We start from the raw sequence: 23,025 nt of genomic DNA on the forward strand, positions 1-23,025 counted from the left end.
AATAGAGTTTGAAGTTTGGAGTTGTGATGCCACCACCTTTTTAAGATTCTACATATGATTAAAATCGTATGGCATTTGTCTTTCTCTGTTTGACTTATTTCACTTAGCCTAATATCCCCTAGGTCCATCCATATTGTCACAAATTATAAGATCTCATCCTTTTTTATGCTACACAGAATTCTATTATATGTATCATACATATATACCACATAATATATCCAAACATACATATACATGCATACACACACACCACATCTTTATCCATTCATCTGTCAATGGATAACTTGCTTCCATACCTTGCCTATTATAAATAATCCTGCAATAAACCCTTGGATGTTTAGCAAACAGTAGAAGAATGGAAGTTCTACCCACCACGACCAGCATAGGTTTCTGGGAACATCGTAGGCCAGATCTCAGACCAACCACTCTGTAACCTCAGGGAACCATGGTGTTTGAAAAATAATACTTTCAAACATTCTTATCACTCCCCTCTGTGACTAATTTCTTGAAAGTGGTTGGGGTTTCTAAGACTAGCCACTATGGGTTCCGTGGCTCTTCCTCCACCCCCTAACTATACTGGCTATAACTGAGTCCTTATTTATTTACAAGAATGTGCGGAATCTGTTCACATTTCTTCAGAGTTTTAATCTACTTAAGTTTTATGTATTCAGTTTTTAAAAATCTTTTCTCAGAAGTTGGATTTTCTATTTCTTTAATCATCTTTCCCCCCCTCTTCTTTGAGGGACATCTCACTTGTCCACATTTTTGTGATATTGAGGTCCCCAAAACCGAAATATTCAAGAGATAGATACTTATATACTGAAATTATAAGACATTACCTTTGTTTCTCAAAGTCTTGAGTGTTCATGCCTTCATTTATTCATCAGTTATCTAGAGAGTTCACTGTAGTCGTGGACATTATTAGATGATGGGGATATAACGAAAAGTAGAATACATGTGATTCCTGACTACAGTACGTCCACTGTAGTTGGAGAAATAGGCCTTGGAAAAATTGTCCGCATACAAATAAAAATACAAAGCATTTGTATGTGTGTGTGTACATCTGCATGAAGGAAAAGCCAAGGTACTTAGGAACTGTATGACTAGGGCACTAGGCCAAGTGTGGACGTTATTTCTTCATTCCTCAATAAGGTGTCGTCATTGCCTTCTGTAGATACCAAGAGAAGGCTTGGTATCTACAGATATTGTGCCTGCCCAGATATTTTTTGCCCAGATATTTTTTGCAATCTCGTATGAAGTGTGACTAAGTGTCTTTAGGATATGTTGTTATTTTTTTATTGAGCAACAGTTACAGCTCGAAGCAAAAGCAGTATGCTGGCTAAGGAAAAAAGTTTTACTCAAATCCTAAATCCCTTTTCCACATTGCCAGTTTGCCATCACCCAGAAAGATATTCTGGAGATGCTCGTGCTTGCCCCTGGATTAGGGTTAATACAGCCTAAGGTTCATGTGCCCCACTGGTTTAGAGGAAAAAGAGAAATGACTGTGGCTTAGAGACTTTAGGGTTGTGCTAGAGGGTGAAGAAGGGAAAGAGGAGAAAGGAATGAAGTATATTCCAAGCACTTGCACCGAGCAGTTGTGCAGAAATTAAGACAAGGCGGCACAAAGGACAACTAATTAGATAAGCCTGGCTAAACCTCCATGAGCTGGTTGAGAATTAGCCAGAGAAAAGGTCAGAAAGATTGCATAGGAATGTAAATTAAGACGTTTACATCGATTTTAAATTGCGAGCAGTTTCGGCATGATTTAATTCTCATGAACATATTTTATAGGGTGATACTCCTCTTGTAATCTTTTGTTATTATATAACACAGTGTTTTGTTTTGTTTTTTGAAATAATGACCTTTGAGTTAGTAATCTCAAAACACAGCTAAATAATTATTTCGAGAATTGCTGTCTTTGACACATACGTAAGATCAGTTCTTGAGTCCTCCCTCCCCACCCCAGTTATCTCTCTGGTACCAGGAAAACTTGGAAATTTTATGTCTTCCCAAATGTTCTGTTTTTGTTATTTTGCTTTTTTTAGCTATTGAAGAAGCTAAACCACAACCTGTCACTTAACCTGAAGTTGGAAGCCACATCTTTTAAAGATGAACTGAAATGCACAAATCACAAAAACCTCTCACAGAACTTAATAAATTTATAGTTAGTTTTAAAATATCCTACAGGGTATGGGGCTGCATGAAAAAACTCATATAACTCCCACCGATTAATGGGATTCAGTTATCTGTGGAGCAACATTCTGTTGTGGTTATACTGTCTGTTAAAGAAAAAAAAATTTAATGAATGTCATCGAAAGAAGAGGGGAGGGATGAAAGAAGAGATGCCAAACATATTTCTAGTTACAGCTGTTTAGAAACATCCATATATGGGGACTGAAGTGGAGTATTCATTCAGTTCATTTGTAAGGGACTGAAAAGTTCTCACGCTGGCAGTTCCGCTTAAAATACACCCAGGTGTTTGTATGAATTACCCAGACAGTTGAAGAAACTTGGTCCTCAATTCTTAAGTATTCCACGGTAAATGTTATTCTGCCCACACACCCTTGATACTTGTTACAGACCTGGGAACATATGCTCCTGGGAGAAACACGTTCTTCCTTGACACATCACCCATTCTTCTCCTCAGATAACACGCAGCTGCCGTGGGTGAAAACCTCAACGTAATTCAAGGGTGAAATAACATCTTTAGCATTGTTTTAGGGGGAAAAAACTCATAAACTAAATGGAAGTAGTATTTCTGTTATCCCATGTAGAACCTAAAATTCATGGACATGAATAATTTTCAACCTCAAACATTGTTAAAATGAATAAGTAGATCTTGATTATTCATAAGGGTATTTTGAAGAAAATATGGTACTGTGAAATTTATAACTATAAGCAGAATGTACTGCTTTTAATTGAGCTTTTATTTGATTACATTCTTGGCTGTCCTTGGTCATGGGAAAACAAAGTTTTTCAAAATATATGAAGAGAAAGTACTTGATGTAGCCTTAGATTTGTTTGATATCATAAGAGCTAAAGCTTTGACTGAAAATGTAAATACACCACCAGACCTGATAGTTTTCATGGTATTTAATTCCTTTAACTGTACCTTGTGTCTGTTTCTCTTGGTCTTCCTAATGGTAGCCCAGACACTGGCACAGCTTTCGTACCCAGAACATATAGATGTCATTGTGCATACCAACTCAAGTTTCTGTAGTTGTATAAATAAAGTATCAATTACTGACTCTGAAATCTTGCCCAGTTCTTCTGTCTTTCCCTCAGGGAAAACTTGATCTCTTTCCTTGGTATGCCCTAGGATTGCTCTTTTTATAGGTCTCTCATAGAACTTACAATATTTTATTTTATTTTATTTTTAAAGGTTTTATGTATTCATTTGACAGAGAGAGATCACAAGTAAGCAGAGAGGCAGGCAGAGAGAGAGAGGAAAGGAAGCAGGCTCCCTGCTGAGCAGAGAGCCAGACATGGTGCTCAATCCCAGTACCCTGAGATCATGACCTGAGCCGAAGGCAGAGGCTTTAACCCACTGAGCCACCCAGGTGCCCCAAACTTACGATATTTTAGAAAATACTATTGTTTATCTTTCCTAGACCTTCTTTTCTTGAGGACTGGGCTATGTCTAATTCTCTTTGTATGCTTCATGACAAGCCTAGGAAGCAGCATGTGTTTGTTGATAAATTGTTCTATGAATAAAATACAACCTCAGGACCTTCTCAGCAAATGCTGTTGTTTGAGCTTCTTTAATAATAGTACTTTTTAAAATGGTTGGCCAGTTTTTTCCTCTTTTGGAAACTCAGAGTATGTGCAATATATTATTTATGAACATGTCTTAAACTTTCTCCTATCTTAAGTGCAAGTTTTCGTTTTCCTATTAAGTTTCGTATTCCTATTAAGTTAGAAGTTCTGGAGGTCAGAATTTGTATATAATTTATGTTTGCATTTCTCAAAGTGCTTAGGACAATACCAACTATGTAGAAGGTAGCCAATGCATATTTGTTGGAATTATTATAATGTAACCATCTGAAGAAAATATTTGATACTAAGTTTGACTTTTGCTTTCCAAATGCTTTTTTGCCGTTAGAGCATCTGAATTGACTTTCTTTTATACACTAGTGAGATCTTTCCAGCCCAAGGCAGAAAGAATTCAGAAATCACCTTTGAAATAAGCAATTTCGTAGTTCCTTTATCTATCTATCTATCTATCTATCTATCTATCTATCTATTGTTTGGAAAATCAGTCATTTACCACACTGGAAGGTTGGGGAAATGGCCCCTTTTTGAAAGGAAATCCAGGGCTGCACCTGGAGGTCCAGTGGAAGTTCAAGGCAGATTTGTGAGCCCCAATTTGGGGCATTCCATCTGGTGCTTGGCTTGGCCTCAGACCACTTTCTTAGGTGGCTGTGCTTGGCCTCACCTGTGGTCCCAGGCAGTTCCTCTGCATCCCAGCTTGCCCTGGCCCCACTGGGGCCTGTCCTTGGCCCTTGGAGGCCTAGAGTCAGTGCCTTTACCTGGCCTCTGCTCCCTTCCTTGCTGATTTTTGCTGGGGGCCCAGCAGGCCATCTTCATCTGACTGCCTTCTGGAACATGTCCTCATTGGGGTCCTCTCTCACTGCCTGGTGGAAATATTTGGCTATGTGATAGAGGTAGATGAACTATCATGTTTATTCTCTGGGAATGTAAATAAAGTCCCAATGGTGTCTAGGTTGAAAGGCAAAGAAACCAAAGACCAGCCACTGAGCCATACCTGTAGCCCTGTGGTTTACTCCCCCTAAGAGCTTGGAATTTCCCTTGTGAAAATAATTTTGTTTTCATTTCAGATAGGCAACTGATAAGGGCGGGTGCCAAGTGTGGCTATGCTGCCCTACTGTGCTACTAAGCGTGGGAAAGTTTTATTTTAATATTGCTCTTAAATCCTTGATGTGTTTATTTAAGAATTGAATATGGCGGAAGGAATATAAGCATGAAAATTGGTCATGGGTTCAAAAGCAGTTGTACTCACTTCTTCCCTGCAAAATTTAGAATGTCTCTTATTTGGATGAGTTTCAGTTTCCTCTTAAATTTAGATAATGCTGCCAACCCCTTTGATTGTTATAAGTATCAGATGAGACAATGTTTACAAAACACCTATTGTAAATGTTACTTATACTTTATTGTCCTGATGCTGCTTTCCTTTTTAATACTCAATGAGGTAAATTATTATATGTAGAAATCAGGATCTTGAACACACTCAAAAACTTCCATAAAATGTAAACATTTTGCATACTTGGGCACACAGTAATGTGCTTTGATATTGATTTTGAACCTTCCATCATACCCTCAAGCTGAAGCAATAATGCAAATGTGGCTTTGGCAGCTTAGGGGTGAACAAAGAAGATAAGGGTTTGTTGGGATTTGCAGAGTGACAAGAAACATAAGGAAGTGACCTATTTATCAGTGACAAGAAAGATAAAGTGGACAATTAGAGAACACAAGCAGGGTGGTGGGAAGATTGTGGTAGTAACGAGGGAAGAATTATTCTGAAATTAAAACCTCCAGTTTGAATTAACCTTAAGTTAGGTATGTATTTAGACAGGGAACAATTCACTCACTCATTTCCTTTTTTTTAAAATTGCACAGTGGAGGGATGAAAGTATATCAGCAAATGGAAAGCCCTTAGAAGCTGATAGTTATTTTTCTTATTTTTTGCAATTACTTTGTATTTATTGTATTTATTCTTTTTTCTCCTTTTTTCTCTACAAATGTTTACTTCAATTCTAATTAGTTAACATATAGTGCAGTATTGGTTTCAGGAGTAGAATTCAGTGATCCATCTCTTACATATAATAATACCCCATACTCATCACAGCACCTGCCCTCCTTAAAACCCATCACCACCCATCTAGCCCATCCCCTGCTCCCCTCCCTCCACCATTCCAGTTTGTTCTCTGTGCATAAGAGTCTCCTATGATCTCATTGAATTGAGCTCCAAATAAAAGTGTCTGTGTCAATGTCTGTGTCATAGGATTATCTATTGGTAAGATGTTAATATGGAGTTTCTTTTAGTCTGTCTTTGGAAATAGTTAAAATAAAATAAAAATAAAAGAAAAATAAAGTAATTTAAAAAATGGATGTCAATTTAATGAATCCAAACTAGAATGAATGGCGCTAGAACACATTTTGGTTAATGTGACCGTAGACAGTACTCGTGCTTTCCTTAAAGGAATGAAGTGCTGAGAGTCATAGTGGAGAATAAAAAATTTAAAAAATCACTTTATGGTAAATCAAATAAAAATGCTAGGAAGTGAAGGAATAGTATTAGATTGGACTTTTTAAAGTGAAGCAGTAGGAGCTGTCTTATAGATTTTATACTCACCTTTTAAAATTAAGAATTTTTGTTTTATGGAAAATCTATGTTACCATAAAGATAGAAAACTGCAGCATAGAACTACTTAATCTTCAGGGAGTTCTTTCCCATTCTTTACCTTTTAATTAAAGCTGTATAGATTTGCGGAAATGATATTTCATGTGTGTCAATTAGGAGTAAACAGCTGTTTTGATTCAGTAGAATGAAAGTTGTGGCCTTCTGTGAAGTAAATTTGAATGACATAATGAAAATACCCTGAATGACGTCTTTCTTCCTGTTGTCTAAAACAAGAAAATTAGAATAGTTAAAAAATATGCATCATAAAAAATTTAAAAAATTAAAAAATTAAATATGCATCATAATTCTACCACTCACAGATAAATACAAAAGGCTTACACAAATTTAATTCTAAATCATCTAAAGGAACAAATGGTCATTTACTTTAATTAAAATCTTATAATGTGTAATAATTTCTCCTTAACATAAATATGATTAATTTGGATTTGATCACTGGGAAATTGGGAGTATATACTATTTGTAAGGCAATTTAAGTATAGAGAAGATTGGCATTTACTTTTGCTAGAAATAAATACAAGAGCAATATTTTCAGACACTGTTATTAAATGGTATATCAAATTATTATTGACACCATATTTTGGTAAAATACCGTTCAATAGGAGGTGCTCTCAAATGCTGAAAATATTGCATGGAGAAATTAAGATAAGAGTTAGAGTCAGGGAGATGAACCCCAGCTGGGCTCTGGACCGAATAAAAGAGAATACTGGCATTTAATTTGGCTATTGCGGTCACAGAGGGAAATATAGAAGTTCATTTTTTGGTTTTGGGAGAAGGAAATCCCAGGCATTTTTTTGGCAGTGGAAAACACAAAGAGTCTGGAAAACAGTATTTTCAAAATTAGCTGAGGACCATGTATGTACAAAAAAAGATAAGCTTCAAGATATAGAATTGGGACACACTAGAGATGTTGAATGATTATATTTCATTTTGCAAGCAATAGGAAAAGTCTGGATATAAATAGAAAGTAATTTACTAGGGCAGGTAGAAACAGGAAAATTAGTAAGCAGAATAATGATATAATAAAAACTTCATAAAGAATGTTGGCAATGGAACAAAATGAAAAGCTGAATATGAAAGGTATTGTATTAGAAAAAATGTAAGGCTGGGCAAATGATCAAATGTCAGAACTGGGCTGATGGAATAGTCAGGGATAATTTTTAAATTTTATGCCTAGTGGTTGGCTGAAAGAAAGAAACAATGAAAAGAAGAAGAGGAAGGAAGAAGCAGCAACAGCAGAAGCAGCAGCAGCTGCTATGCTATGCTGTGTTATAATAAATAAAAATAAAAATATCAGGAGAATTATTTTTGGGCCATAAGGTTAATTGGTTTGGATTTAACCTTGTTGAGATGACTCTTCTAATGGGACTAATGAGTGAGTGTAGTTAGAAATGCATAACTCTGTCACAGAGGTTAAGGCTAGTGATAGATTTGAGAATGACTTATATTAACATTTTAGTTACGTTGACATATTATGTTCATATATTAGCGTTTGGGAGTTGATGTGACCGGAGGAGAGAGTAATGGAAGGCTGACAAGCTACGTGAGATGATCACGTAGAAATGTCTACTGTAATGGAGGAAGAAGAGGAGTTAGATAAAGGTGGAGGAAAATAAATTTCTGTTAATAATAAATATGAGTGAGGCATTAAGAAAATGGGGAATCATAGAAACCAAAGGTTTGAGAGAGTTTCAAGTAGGGGGAGTGAATAGACAAAGTTGTAGATGCTGTAAATGAGAGTAAATGGACCAATATAAGGCCATTGATGTTGGCCCTGAGAAGATCAACACACAATGAAGTACAATTGCAGAAGAACGGGGAGGCAGAAAAACATAGTTGCTTTTGCCTGGAGTGGTATAGATCTTATATAGATCTTATATAGATCTCTTATATAGATCTTATATAGATCTTAAGATAGATCTATAGATCTATATCTTCTATATCTATATATATAGATCTATATATAGATCTATCTTAAGATCTATATAAGAGATCTATATAAGATCTATATATAAGTGGTATAGATCTTATCTTATATAGATCTATATAGATCTATATAGATCTTATATAGATCTTACCTTCGTAGGAGTTAAATTTGCATCCCATTAGCTCATTTTAATCAATAAGGTTAGTTAACATGTAATATAACTTCTACCCATCTCATGTTTTCATTGGGTAAATTGCTATGTTTACTTAAAAACCTCTAAATTGGGGCACCTGGGTGGCTCAGTGGGTTAAGCTGCTGCCTTCGGCTCAGGTCATGATCTCAGGGTCCTGGGATCGAGCCCTGCATCGGGCTCTCTGCTCAGCAGGGAGCCTGCTTCCTCCTCTCTCTCTGCCTGTCTCTCTGCCTGCTTGTCATCTCTCTCTGTCAAATAAATAAATAAAATCTTTAAAAACAAAACAAAACAAAAAACAAAAGCTCTAAATGTCTTCAAATATGGTTTAACTTAGTTTTGTCTATAACTTAGGCTAAAGTTCCTACAATTAGGATCTTAGCAAGGTTTTACTGTAGTAAGAAGATTAGTGTATTTTCACTTCAAATTGCCTATATTTGAATTGTCTGTGTTTTCTGATACCTTCACTCCACACTGCCCGTGAATAATAAATATGGCCTTGTAGGACATTAAGACATTAAGATAGGTAACAGACCTGATCAAGAAAACTTCTTTGCAAAGCTTAGAAAAGGCATCCATAAGTCCTATAAAACATCAGCCCCAAGCTGAGTAGTCTGTAGATAGTGAGGTTTGTAAGTCACAAAGGATGTCTGAGAAGCCCTCCGAGCGGAGTTCAGTTATTGGCTGCTTGAGATATGATGCCGTGAATTGACACTGACGTACTATGAAGAGGGCACAGCATTTACGAGAAGACACTTTATTTTCCAACAAATTCGTGCCCAAGAATGGGTGAAGGGCAGTGGGAGTTACAGGCTTCTAGTTATGGGATGAGTGAGTTACAGGGATAAAAGCTACAGCTTAGGGAGTGTAGTCAGTGGTATTATGCTAGCATTGTATAATGCCACTGGTAGCTGTGCTTGTGGTGAACGTAGCAGAACAGAGAGACTTGTCAAATCACTGTGCTGTATGCCTAAAACTAATGTAACGTTCTGTGTCAGCTATACTCAATTAAAAGAAAAGATGTGTATCTAATAGTCAAGCTCTTGGACTTTAGAAAATTAAATCAGCTTACACAAAATTTGAAAAATAATTGCAAGGACTGTGTTTAATAAAAAGTAAATCCACTGGACATTTGTTTACTTATTTATATAGATTGAGAAGTAATTTGTTTACAAACATGCCCAACTTATGGTTCATATCTAAAAACATATTTTTTAGCAGCAAGTCTTTTTTTTTTTTTTTTAAAGATTTTATTTATTTATTTGACAGAGATTATAAGTAGGCAGAGAGGCAGGCAGACAGAGAGGAGGAAGCAGGCTCCCCGCGGAGCAGAGAGCCCGATGTGGGGCTCGATCCCAGGACCCTGGGATCATGACCTGAGCTGAAGCCAGGGGCTCTAACCCACTGAGCCACCCAGGCGCCCCTTTAGCAGCAAGTCTTAAGTGAATAATAGGACAGACAGGTTTGTCGCGTAATTTGACTTCAACTGTAGGTAAAATTGTGTAAATCTGGCATCATTTCAAGGATTTAACCAGAAGTTCTTTCTTCCATTCCACTTAACAAAAATATTTCATTGTAAAAGGGAAGAAGAGAATATTTCATTCAATATTTAGACAGATTTAACAGTAAGCACCTCCAGTAGCGAAACATGGTAGTTTTTAAATTTAAGGCTCTAAGTTAGAAATATTTGGCATCAGATTATTTCAACTAGTGCAGCTATTATAGGGAGGTAGGAAACCTGAAGGATCATGGGAACTCTTGTTAGGTCAGTGGGGGCTGTCCTGTTTACCACAAGCCTTAGAGGTACGCAAGTGGGTGGAAAGAAAGAAAGAGGCAAAATTGAATTTTCAGTTCCTCGGAGTTTAATATCATGGACCAATCTTTACAATGCTATTTTTTCTCTTCTAAAAACTCATGGGGGGAAATGGATTCTTAACATTAAAAAAAATTTGTCAAGAAAAGTAATTATTTTATTAGTAGTTAAAATGTATAGTTATTAGTGATACATTAATTATAATTGAAAGGCTATTTTATTTTGTCTATTTCATCCACTTTCAGTATAAGGCAAAAATGCTTTGATAATTACTGTAATTGTCAAAACTTGCTTCTTAGTGAGTGCCTCTCTGCTTTCCTGGGTTTTTTTTTTGGTTGTTGTTAAGATTTTATTTATTTATTTATTTGTGTGTGAGAGAGAGAGAGCGCACGTGAGCGCGCACAAGCAGGCAGAGTGAGAAGCAGGCTCCCTGCTGAGCAAAGAGCCCAATGTAGGACTTGATCCCAGGACCCTGGGATCATGACCTAAGTCAAAGGCAGCAGCTTAACTGACTGAGCCACCCAAGCGTCCTTGCTTTCCTGGTTTTTCAGAGAAATTTTCTGTATAACAGGTTCTGTACACTACTCTTTGCATACATAATTGCCTGAAGTTTTCCTGCAGAGAAACTCAGAGTAGTAGAAGAAAATTGAATTTCATGGCAGTTAAATACCTTGCCCAATCCCATACAGCTAGTGGAACTGAGATTTGAACACTAGTCTGCCTTTAAAGTCCAACCAAGACTTATACAAATGTTGTCTCTGTAAGGCAGGATGAATAGAAGAAGGTGGATTTTATAATATGTGAAACCAAGTGTCAAGTCCAAAACTGCTTCATTTTCTGGCTCTTTAACCTCAGAACATATTCCTAATCTCTGTTTCCTTTTTAATTTGTTACATTGTCTTCTATGTTATAAAAACCCTCAATTAGAAAAATCCAGATAAAATCCTTATATAAAGGATAAGTTAAGAAATTATTTACTGCATTAATGACTCATCATCTTATTAAACAGGATTTCTTTAAAAATACCCACTGAAGTGTATGTTTCCATTAAAAGTTTAATTAATACATCTTCTTAACATTTGTTATCCTAGATATTGTTTACGTTACTGTAAATGCTAAACACAATATAAAAGTACAGTTTTGAACTTCAAAGAACTTATATCCATGAGTACTGTATAGAATTATTGAATCGCTATATTGTACACCTGAAACTAATATAACATTATATGTTAACTATTCTGGAATTGAAATCAAAAGCTTAATAAAAATTTTATAAGAAGAATTTAAATCCAGGAATGATGGAGGAATCAAAAATAGATAATTAGTAACAAGAGGAAAAATAAAATAAGAAGCATGCTGAAAGTATATATTGCTCTGGGGGTGGCTAAAAAAAAACAACAACACTAAGAAACTCAGTATTTGAACAAGGCTTGAAGGGTAGGTAGAGTACTAATAGGAAAATGAATAAATAGACTGGAAGAAACTATATTTCCTATACAATTACCTAGGTGAGCATGAAGGCAAGGTAAGAGTAAGTTCTCTCTTGCTTAAGATGTGATATTCTTACATACAGTGGTTAAGAAGAGGCTGAGAAGGGAGGAAAAGGCTATATTATAAAATGCCTTGAAAATCAGGCTGAGTTATTTTTACTTAATTAAGAGAGTCATAGACGTTTGTTGACCTGGCAAGTTATGTGTTAGATAACACAGCACTCTGGGACTGATGGGTAAAAATTGGTCAGATTCCATAGACAGGAGACTTGAGCTATTCTAAAGCAAGAACTAGTTCTGCCCAAACTAGATAACTGGGCATAGAAAGAGGAATGAATAGGAAAGACTATTCCATATTAACATGTATAAGACTTAGATATTAAAAATTAAGAAATAGTGAGCTTCAGTATCCAAGAGACATTTTCAGAGCAAAGAGTCAAGAAAAGAAACTTGTGGGCAGGTAGGCAAGAGAGTCTCATGAGGTCAATTTTCAGGAACATATTCTTTGCTTAAAAAACAGAAGTTATATCATACTTTGAGAGTGGGTGACAACTGTATTTTCCTTGGCTAGATAAGGAATGAATCCATGTTAACTGCAGAAAGTGTTATATTATGCAAAGTCTATAACAAGATCTGTGTTTATGTCTGTAAAAGAGAGTCAGCGATACTTTAAAAGGAAATTATAAGATTTAATGGAGCTTTATATTGATAATGAGATTTCTGATGGCTTCAGACCATATTAAGTACCACTAATAAAAAGCTATGGTGTGCTAAAAATTATTGCTCCAAGAATGAATAAATGCCACTTTATCCTCTTCATTTCTTTTGAGTAAGAGGGACAGGATATATCTTTTCTTTAAAAATATCTTCTGTCTTAATGAGAGAAATGTAAGGATATCTGTAAAAGTGAGTATTTTTTCAATGGGCTTCTGGCTGTCACTGCAGAATTGTTTTTCTTTTGGTATGGGAGGGTAAATGAATACTAAGTAGGCCACCAGCATTGTGGGCCACGATTGTTATATGCTAGGATATATGATTTGCATATATTATTTTATTTAATCTGTAAAACTCTACACATTTGGTTCCATAATAATCTTCATTTTACAGACGAAAAAATTTAGGATTGGAGAATTTAAATAACTTGTCTCCAAATTAAACAGCTGGTAAGAATTTCTAGTTGAAGATAGTTGCAGTGGGAATTGTAAAGGGCAAATGGATGAATACAACTCACACGTAGGTGTTGGAACCAAACAGTCTTGGTGACTGATCCGAATGTGAGATTGAGTAGATTTAAGGCCAGGAGTTTTCTAGGATTGCTCCAGGGTTTCTGGCTTGCAAATAAAGTATAGAGTTGTTCCATTCCCTGGCATAGGGAATATGTGAGAAATCTATACAAGAAGGGAGATGATGAGTTTGAGCATATGCCTGCTGTGACGTGAGTGTGAGATTTGCTTGGGGCTAGATTCAATAGGCTGCTGATTAGGAGGTTAGGCAGGAATGGACCAGAGGTGGAGCTTTTGGAGTCATCGGTTATGAATTAATCATAAATATGTGGATGAGTGTATGATACTGCTCAAAGAACTTGTGTAGAATAGAAGTAAAAAGGACTATGTGTGTCACCCAGGGGAACGGCATCCTTCAAGTGGAGGGCAGAGAGATGAGCTCACAGAAGAGACTGATAAGAGTGTCCAGAAAAGTGAAAATCCTCAGGGCACACATGGTTCCATTTTTATAGTTTAATGATGTCACTTTCTGTGAAATAGCTATTACAATATTGCATCTCCTCTACATCCCTCCTCTGCCCTTGGCGTATTAAATGGCACATTGTGTATTTCCATTAAAAGAGGAGGGGAAGAAAAGAGAAAATATGTTATTGAAATTGACAGTGCATGATGTATGATTGACATGGGTATTTGTATACGTGTGCATAACTGTGTAGGCACGTTTTGACACAAAGACTGGTGAAATCTTCAAAAAATGAGAAACATTTGCTTTTTACATAATCCTGGGAGGGTGGAGACAAGGAGAGAGAAGGCCTATTATAGTTCTTTCTTATGCAACTAGTTTTATCCCAAGTCATTCATAACCAGGGATGATAGTAATTTTGAAAGGATTATGCAAATTGTACCCCAGTTGGTCTAAGTAGAGGAAGTAATGTTAAATAAAGAGATCTTGGTTAACAGAAATTTCTGTCATAGAAATTTACATCATTGGGGCATTGGGTGCCTCAGTCCATTAAGTGTCTACTTTCAGCTCAGGTCATTGGATGGAGCCCAGCATTGGACTCCCTGCTCAGCAGGAAGCCTGCTTTTCCCTCTCCCACTCCCCCTGTTTGTATTCCCTTTCTTGCTGTCTCTCTATCAAAAAATAAATAAAATCTTAAAAAAAAAGAATTATTTGGGAAAACAGTGGGAATATATTTGAAGTAGCTGTTCAATGAAACAGTGATACAATTTTGGATAGATTCTAGTTTAAAATTTAGAGTGGTCTGTTCAGTTATTTTAGCCTCAGAACAAAATTAGTTTTCTCACTTCAAACTAAAAAAGAAGAAAGCATAAATATTTGGAGTGCTGTGAGGCCATGGGCTAGCCTGCAATTTATGATTGACCTAATCTGTACTCTTTGAAATAATTTATAGTACCAATATTTTTAGTGTACCAATATTTTTAGTATTTTACTCTTTATTTTAATTGATGATTGATGGGTAATTGACATATAAAGTACTTCAAAGCATCGCTAAAGAATCTTCACTTTTTTTTTTTTTTTGGTGTAAATCTGCTGGTCTGATACATCTCCTTTATTTCAGTCTGTATTACATATTAACATGGAGGAGGTTGTCTTTGTTTTTTTTTACTGGATAAATGGGGGATGTGTCTTCTTGAACTTATTTCAGTAACACTTTATATCAAATAATTTTTAGAATTCTGTAAACACAATGATTTGCTTTAGAAATATATTAATTTTATTTAGATTTAAATTTATAACTTGAAGGAGTTACCTTCATTATAAAACAAACACTTTGTTATTTTACTCATTTATTTAACCATAAGTCAGTAATTTTTTTTTTTTTAAGATGGGGAAGAATGGTTATTGTCTGTGTCTTAAAATCTGATTTTTTTATTTGTTGTAGGTTTTATTGGGATTTAATAATGCTTATAATGATGGTTGGAAACCTGGTCATCATACCAGTTGGAATCACATTCTTTACAGAACAAACAACAACACCATGGATTATTTTCAATGTGGCTTCAGATACAGTTTTCCTTTTGGACCTGATAATGAATTTTAGGACTGGTACTGTCAATGAAGACAGTTCTGAAATCATCCTGGACCCTAAAGTGATCAAGATGAATTATTTAAAAAGCTGGTTTGTGGTTGACTTCATCTCATCAATCCCAGTGGATTATATCTTCCTCATTGTAGAAAAAGGAATGGATTCAGAAGTTTACAAGACGGCAAGGGCACTTCGCATTGTGAGGTTTACAAAAATTCTCAGTCTCTTGCGTTTGTTACGACTTTCAAGATTAATTAGATACATACATCAGTGGGAAGAGGTAAGACATATCTTTTACTTTTTTAAAACCACTATAGCATGAGATTGTTAACTATAACTTTTAAGATGCTATGTTTAATGAGTTTTATGAAATTCAAGAAGACAAATTCTATTTATTCCTTTTGGCGCATGAGTGATATATTTGTATCTTCAAAGATACGGACATACTGGATTTGAATCAACTGAAAAAGTAGTCATCGTAAAACAATTTTTTTATGCCAATTAAGTTTCTTTTTAAAAACAAATCCACTTTAATCAACAAATGTTTATCCTAATCAATGGAATCCCTTTTCTACCATGGGAAGTTTCTTTTGATTTAATATGAATATATCAATTGCCATCTTTGACATAGATGTGTAGGCTCTGATTGCTAATCTGGTTTGTATCACTAGTTCTATGAGATAATCTGGTTTATGTTTCCTCTAATATTAAAATTTCAGAGAACTTGCATTTGTAGAAAACAGACTTTTAAAAAGTATTTCTAGTTGTATATGTAAAGACCGATTTTAGCATAATAATTTTGCCCAGTGTTATGCTCTGCCTGTAATTATTTCTTGTAATTTCTCCCTATTAATTCATTTCAAAACACTGAAAAATAGCATACTCAGGAGGGAAATTATTACATAGAAAACACAAATAGTGCAATGAATAAATATAATGAATCTGGCCAATATTTTGCTGAAGAGGGCATCTGTTGTTCTTACAGTGTTGGTAGGACCTGAAAGGGCTCAGCCAACTGGAGTTTCGAAAGATCTGAGTTAAATGTATCATCCCTGAGCAAAGGGGTTTATGTCCCGAATTCCAGAGACTGCTTCATAACCTTTTTGACTTTATTTTCCTTCTAAGTCTACTTTTTTAAGTTAATTATAACCTGAATTTTATTGTTGCATAAAAATGAGGATCAAAGAGGCTTATAGTGTCAGACCTGGACTAATGAAAACAATATATTGGCAATAGATTAATTATTGCTTTACCACTGCAGAAATGCTTTTTGAAATTTTTAGGAAGAATTATGTTTTAGAATTTAGGTTTAAACAAGTCCTAAAATGGAACTTCTTAGCTCAGAACATTAGCTCTGCTTTCTGTGAGACTCTAGCAGTGTTTTGTGTGTGCTTGTCAATGACATTTTAGTTCACAGGATTTCAGGAAATGACATGCAATAATAAAACACTGCGTAAGATACTGCTGAAAGGCATAAAAATGGATCATTCTTAAAATATGGATATGGATTATATTCAAAATCGAATGAAGCACATTTGAGAGATTGGATTCATTTTGTAATATGTCTCTATAGAGCACATTCCACCTAAAATGTAATAAATGTTTGGTTCTTAAACTTTATTATACTGCTTTGAGATTAATATCAAGCCAAGGTGATTATTGATAATAATAGTTAATATTTATTGAGGGCTTATTATGTGTCAAATAATATATTCTATTCCTTGCGTGATTCATTCATTTTCCTAATAATTCTGGTAGCTTGCCCAGATTTACAGAGTTAGTGAAAACTGGAGCTGGGATTCTAATCTTGGCGATCTGACTTCAGACCAAATGCTCCTAACCACGGAACTATATAGCTTCTCACTATAACATACACTCCGCTGCTCTTAATACACTCCTAATATTCTGTATATTCCACCATATTTAGAAATTAAAGGAAGCTTTTCTTAACAAAGATTGTGTCTATGCAATGTAAGAATTGAACATTAACCCCTTAAAACGTCACAATTTTTTTTTAAAATAGTCTGTAAAAAGAAAAGTTATTGATATAAATAGCCAGGCAGTTAAAAATACAGTGGGCAATGTGACTATTTTTCAATGTCTTGTAGTTTTAACCCAATTACCCTAGAGAACGGCAGCAGGGGGAACAGATGGTATCCTATCAGATAAAGTGGCAGGCCATGCGGTCATAGGAGAGGACACTTCTTACACTACTGCCCTCTGGTTCCTGGCAGCAGTTACAGTCACCTAGATCTGGGAAACATGATGGTTTTCAAAGATGCCGTGATATAATTCAGGATCATCGGCTCACTGCCATCATTACTATAAAATGCAATTTAGTATGCACTCACAGAAATTTGGTAACCAAACCCACTGAAGCTAGAGTCGTGAGTTGGCAAGATCTTGCTTATAAATAAATGACCTTGATGATAAATGAACCACGAGCTCATTTAAGTGAAGAATTTTTTCTTTTTTATATGATATCCCTGTGTAAAATTGCATATATCATGGATATTTAATGTCTGCTAGTAATATTATTAAATAGGGAAGAAACTGTAATAATTAATCCAGAATTTAATACAAATTCATTATTTCATCACCTATATGATTCACACAGAAAGCACAGAGGAACTTGAATGGTTCCAAACTGGCAAATCTCTACCTGAGTTTTACAAATGCCCACCAGGATGTGTTTACTTATAGAAAATACAACAAATAAGCCAGAAGACTTTGCTCTGTGAACATTTGGAATAAGACCGCAGAGGAAGATGTGAGTTCACCCACATGTCTTTGAGTTCTGAGTGTTTTAGTACCAAGCTGGCTAATGCTAAATTCAGCAAATTTGGGGAAGTAATGTGTGAAGTCTGGAAGCTGCCACTGTTCTAAATGAATCATTCCCAAGGAAAGTGGCTGCCTTCTATAGGAAACTGCTTCCATCTTCAATGATACTTTTTTTTTTTTTTTTCGGTCTGAATTAGTTCAACTGAAAAACAACAAGAAGTGCCAAAGCCAAATAAATTAGAGAAATATTGTGAATGAAATACAGAAACTTTAAAATTTAGTCCTTATGTTACTGTCATTACTAAAATTGAATGTAGTGGCTAATGTAGACGGAAAGAGGTGATTAGGCCAACTAATTTATGAAACACTGGTATTAAAGAATCAGGAGAGAAGTTATTTTCACAAGGCAATTTTCTAAGATCAATGGCTTTCAGATGCAAAAAAATAGAACTCTCTGATGCTATCCTGAAAATATATGTATTGCCAGGTTAGGTGAAAATCTGTAGCAATTTGGATAAATCAGGCCAAGACATTCCTTTTCCTGTAATCTCCAGAAAACCAAAGTGTATCTTTCCCATTCTTGTATTTTGGTTGAGGGGGGGAAAATCATTCCCTTAATTTATCATTGTACTTCATGTTGTATTTCAAGTAAAGAGTAACTCAAGCTGGAGTGTTATTTTGTTACCTATCACAGGGGGAAACCTATTCTCTGACCTAAAAGAAACAGTGAGGAAATCCCTGGAAATAAAAATAGAATCTTAGTAACAATTTGGGACCATGGCAAGCCCTGAAGAGATAAAAGGTAGATTAAGAGGGTACTATATGGGAGATTATTCAGTTAGCAAAGGTGAAAAGTTCTAGGAACCTTAAATCCCTCAGCTGCTGATGTCAGTCATTTCATCAAAGAGGGATAACCCTTGATATTATTTGAGATTTCAGAAACATAATTGAAAAGAGAAATGCTTCTCTGTAATGGTTATTTTTTTGTTGGATTCAGTGTCACATAAAGTGTGAATTCTTCATGAGCAATGTAAAAAAATGTGTGGGAAATGCATAATGCTTGTATAATAACTATGGCTTTGGAATACACATATAAGATATTTTATTTTGTATCCCCATCTCCTGTCTCCTCAATCCTCCGTGTGTAGATTTTAGATATACCATAATTAACTAAATCTATCTTGAAGCAGGAAGAGGGCTTACGGTTCTGATCTTCATATATGTCTATAGCAATTTCAGATAAATAGGGTGTACGGAACATTGAGCTGCTCTTCTAGCAATCAATATTAGATTTTTATGTTAGCTCAGAGATAGGTTTATATACAAAGTATGTTTAACAACGCAGCATTAATAAGGAAATTTATTCCACAGGGAGCTAATGCAGACTGTGGTTTCTGTCTTTGGTTAATTTTAGCATTCTAATTGGATTAGATTAGAAACTAACTCTTGCTATAAATTGCCTATCTATAATTACACAATACATATTCTAGCTACTTTCATTTTTTCAGAAAACGCATCAAATTCCAAGATTTGCCATAAGCAAACACCAGTGTTTTCCTAAACTTACTCCTCACTCAAACTAAGAGAGGCTCTCTATAGCCCATCACATCAAATCTGTGTTTCTTCACTGTGCCTCCAAGGTTCTCCAGCAAACTGTTCCCCCATTTCACCCCTGTCACTTTACATTTGTTCCCAAGAACTCTCTCCTGTTTGTTTTTTAGTTTTACAGTGCTTGCAGAGAATGAGTCTTTCTGCTTCTGTAAATTTGCATGTGCCACACCTAAGATTTGCAAAGTGTTTTCTTCTTTTCTATCACTCCTTTAAAAAACGAGGCTCCAACTCATCTCCAGAAAATATTAAACATTGATGGACTGAGCTGTAATCGTCCATACCTTTACTGGGGGCAATTCTACCAGCTCTTCTCTCGTTCGTTCATACTGACAGCTTTGTTGCTAATGTTTATTTATATGTGTTTTCCTTTTCTTTTGTTGGCTATAAACGTCCACAGAAAACAGTCAGTGTCAGCTTTGCCTTTGAATTTCCTTGTATGCTAGCACAGAGTTCTGAAAGGTTATCAGAGCATGCCTATCCCCTAAATACATGGCAATCCTCCATGTTCTAAATCCATTAAATAATTGCAAGGGAATATTCATTCTTCACTCCCAAGCAATTACTGAGTAGCTTCTATGTGCAGATGCTGCATGAGAGAATTCAAAGCAGATCCCAGCTTTGTAGGAAAAACAGACATGTGAGCAAATAATCACAGATGGTGTGGTAAGTGGGAGAATCAAGGAGGGAGTGAACAACACAGCTTTTTTTGCACAAGAAGAGAGGTTCACAGAGATTTGAACTGGGTTTCAGAGCTGGAGACTGATTTCCCAAGCTGAGCAAAATGGGGCAGGGAGGAGCATCCCACTAAGACTTGAGGAACAAGCAGCCCAGTACAGACAGTTCTGCACCTCAGAATCTAGCCTGTGAAGGGAATGAGTTCGGAGGCGTAGACATGAATTTATGCTAATGATGAACTTAATAAAGTGTCATTGAGGCATTTGAAGCTAGGGGGAGGGGTTACATTTTAGAGTGCCACAGAGTGAAGAGGGTTGGAGGTCACTGTGGAGAGACCTAATAATACCAGTCTGGAGACAGATATACGACTCACCTGCTTTCTTATATATATATAGGCAGCGCCAAGCAGGGCACTGTTTGGTTATCTAAAGGGAGATTTAACTTTGCCAACAATTCTTACCCTTGCAATGTTTGTAACGATAGTAAAATATGAGAAGATCTTATATCAAGTCTTTTTGTAATGTTTCATATTTAAGTATCAATTATATTTGACATAATTAATGTTGTCATAATAATATATTACTGTGTTAGTATATATAACAATATATATCATGATTAATATTATTGATCCAATTATATTTGAGATTTGTATTGCACGCCTCCAGCAACATGGTGATGTGAAATGAACCCTATACTAGAAATTAGTATATGTAGGACTTGATTCAAATTGTGCCTTTTATTTTCCATGTAATCTGGGGAGAAGTCCTTAAAGTGATTTATTCATGCCTATAAACTTAACAGAGCAGTCATGAAGTTCACATGCTCTTTCTCTCTCTCAAATTGTTTGAAACATTTAAATTGATGTATGCCCATAATATATATATATATATATATATATATAGTATCTGTATACTATTATATATAAGATTCATGATGTCATCTTTCTCAGATTAACATGTGTGCTGACTCTAACATTATTACGTGTGTGTGGTGAGTTGCTTAATATTTTCTGCAGGCAAATATTGATTCTGCTAAAGACCACTAGGTGTCCTCTATTGGTTGTGTTACTTCAGGGTTCTACATTCTTAAAAAAAAAAAGAAACAAAATTATCTTCTTTGGAAATTGTTCACTTACATTCTCTTCACTTGATCTTAGCCAGAAGGCCAAGAAGCGATTCACTTACATTCTCTTAAACTCACCTAATTCCTTGTCTATTTCTGTCTAGATAAAATAGATGACTGTGGATATTCATATATGCAAAAATTACTTCTCTTTATATAAACTTTCTCCTCAAGTTAAACAGAGAGTTTAAGTTCTTTCTCTAAGGAATTATTTTTATTCCTTATTGTTTTCAATTATCATACTGTGTGTTTTTATGGCGGTATCTTAACAGATACCCTAAAGTTCTACAGTACAGTGTCATGAGTTTTATTTGGATATGAAATGTTGTTAGGTCAAGACAATGAAGTAGTGATTAACAAGGTGTGTGTGGGTCTATGTCTGTGCGGGTTAGAAGTGAGATATGTAATTTTATGAATGCTCTTTGTTCAGTGCATTGCAACAGATCCATATAATTCTGATGCTTTGTTAAAAAAAAATAAGATCATATCTGAAACGTTCAGACCCCTATTTTAACATTAAAATAGTAGACTTTATTAATGTCCTGGTATTGACTCAATCTGTGTTCCCATTTTGCATGTGTTTATACACTTCCATGGCTATATATTGATAACAGCCAGACTCATATCCAAAGTTTCAAAATTATGGTCCCCCGTCTCAAAGTCTGCATGAATATGTGACACCTTTATAAAGAATCTCCTGATATCCTCAAGCTCGGTATATCCATTTCTCCTTCTCTCTTCTTTCCTTTTGCCTTTCTCCTTTCCTCATTTCCTTTTACTCAGTTTAAAATCTGAGAGGCATCCTTGACCCCTCTTTCTTTTTCAATTTCTGTAGCTAACAGTAACCAGGTCCTGTTGGTTCTACTTCTTGAAGGTGCTTTGAATTCTCATACTCTTTCCCTGAATCTTTTCTATCATCATCCTAGTTTAAGCCAATACAAGTTATTACTCAATTTTTAAAAATTCTCACTTTTATAATGGACTACTTACTAGATTTTAAAATTCACCCTTACAGGGGTGCGTGGGTGGCTAAGTCAGTTGAGCGTCTAACTCTTGATTTTGGCTCAGGTCCTGATCTTGGTTGTGAGATGAACCCCATGTGGGATTCCATGCTCAGGAGGGAGTCTGATTGAGATTCTTTTCCTCCCTCCACCCTTCTTCCTGTTCACACATGCTCTTTCTCTCTCTCTCAAATTAAATGAATAAATCTAAATAAAATAAAATAAAATAAAAATTCACCCTTCTTTGCCCAAGACCTCAAAAATGGTGTTTTTGAAGAGCAAATATTACTGTGTCATCTACCTGGTGAAAATATTTCTGGTTTTTCATTACTATAAGGACAATTTCCAAAATTCAAGGTCCTTTGAAATCCGAGTCTTTTTCAACCTCAGCCTGGGAAACTTCCTTTCCCATTATTTTTAACTATGCTGAAATTTATATGCTATTTTAAGGCCTTTACATATGTTGTTCACTTTTCTTAGAACTTTGTTTCTTTGGTCATCCCCAGTTTTTCCATCCCGTTTTGTTCCTTTGACTTTGACTTTAACTTAAATTTCCTTGAGGTGGAATTCACTAATCCCTCAGGTAATGTTAATTCTATCTGTAATATCCTGTGACATAGCCCTGTACTTTTGTTATGTGACATTCATCACTTTTGTAATTTCTCTTAAACTGTACCTTTCCAACTATCAAACTCCAGAAGG

At 35.5% G+C, this 23,025-nt stretch overlaps 1 protein-coding gene across 1 annotated transcript in view; it reads left to right on the plus strand.

The window, feature by feature from the left end:
- HCN1 (hyperpolarization activated cyclic nucleotide gated potassium channel 1) overlaps nt 1–23,025 on the plus strand; it is a 392,660-nt gene that overhangs the window by 34,447 nt on the left and 335,188 nt on the right. The window contains exon 2 of the mRNA XM_032337446.1: nt 14,990–15,413. Within this exon, the coding sequence (XP_032193337.1) occupies nt 14,990–15,413 (424 nt within the window). The remainder of the gene's footprint in view (nt 1–14,989; nt 15,414–23,025) is intronic.

Source organism: Mustela erminea, chromosome 3 (assembly GCF_009829155.1).
Source record: "Mustela erminea isolate mMusErm1 chromosome 3, mMusErm1.Pri, whole genome shotgun sequence".
Classification (NCBI taxonomy): domain Eukaryota; kingdom Metazoa; phylum Chordata; class Mammalia; order Carnivora; family Mustelidae; genus Mustela; species Mustela erminea.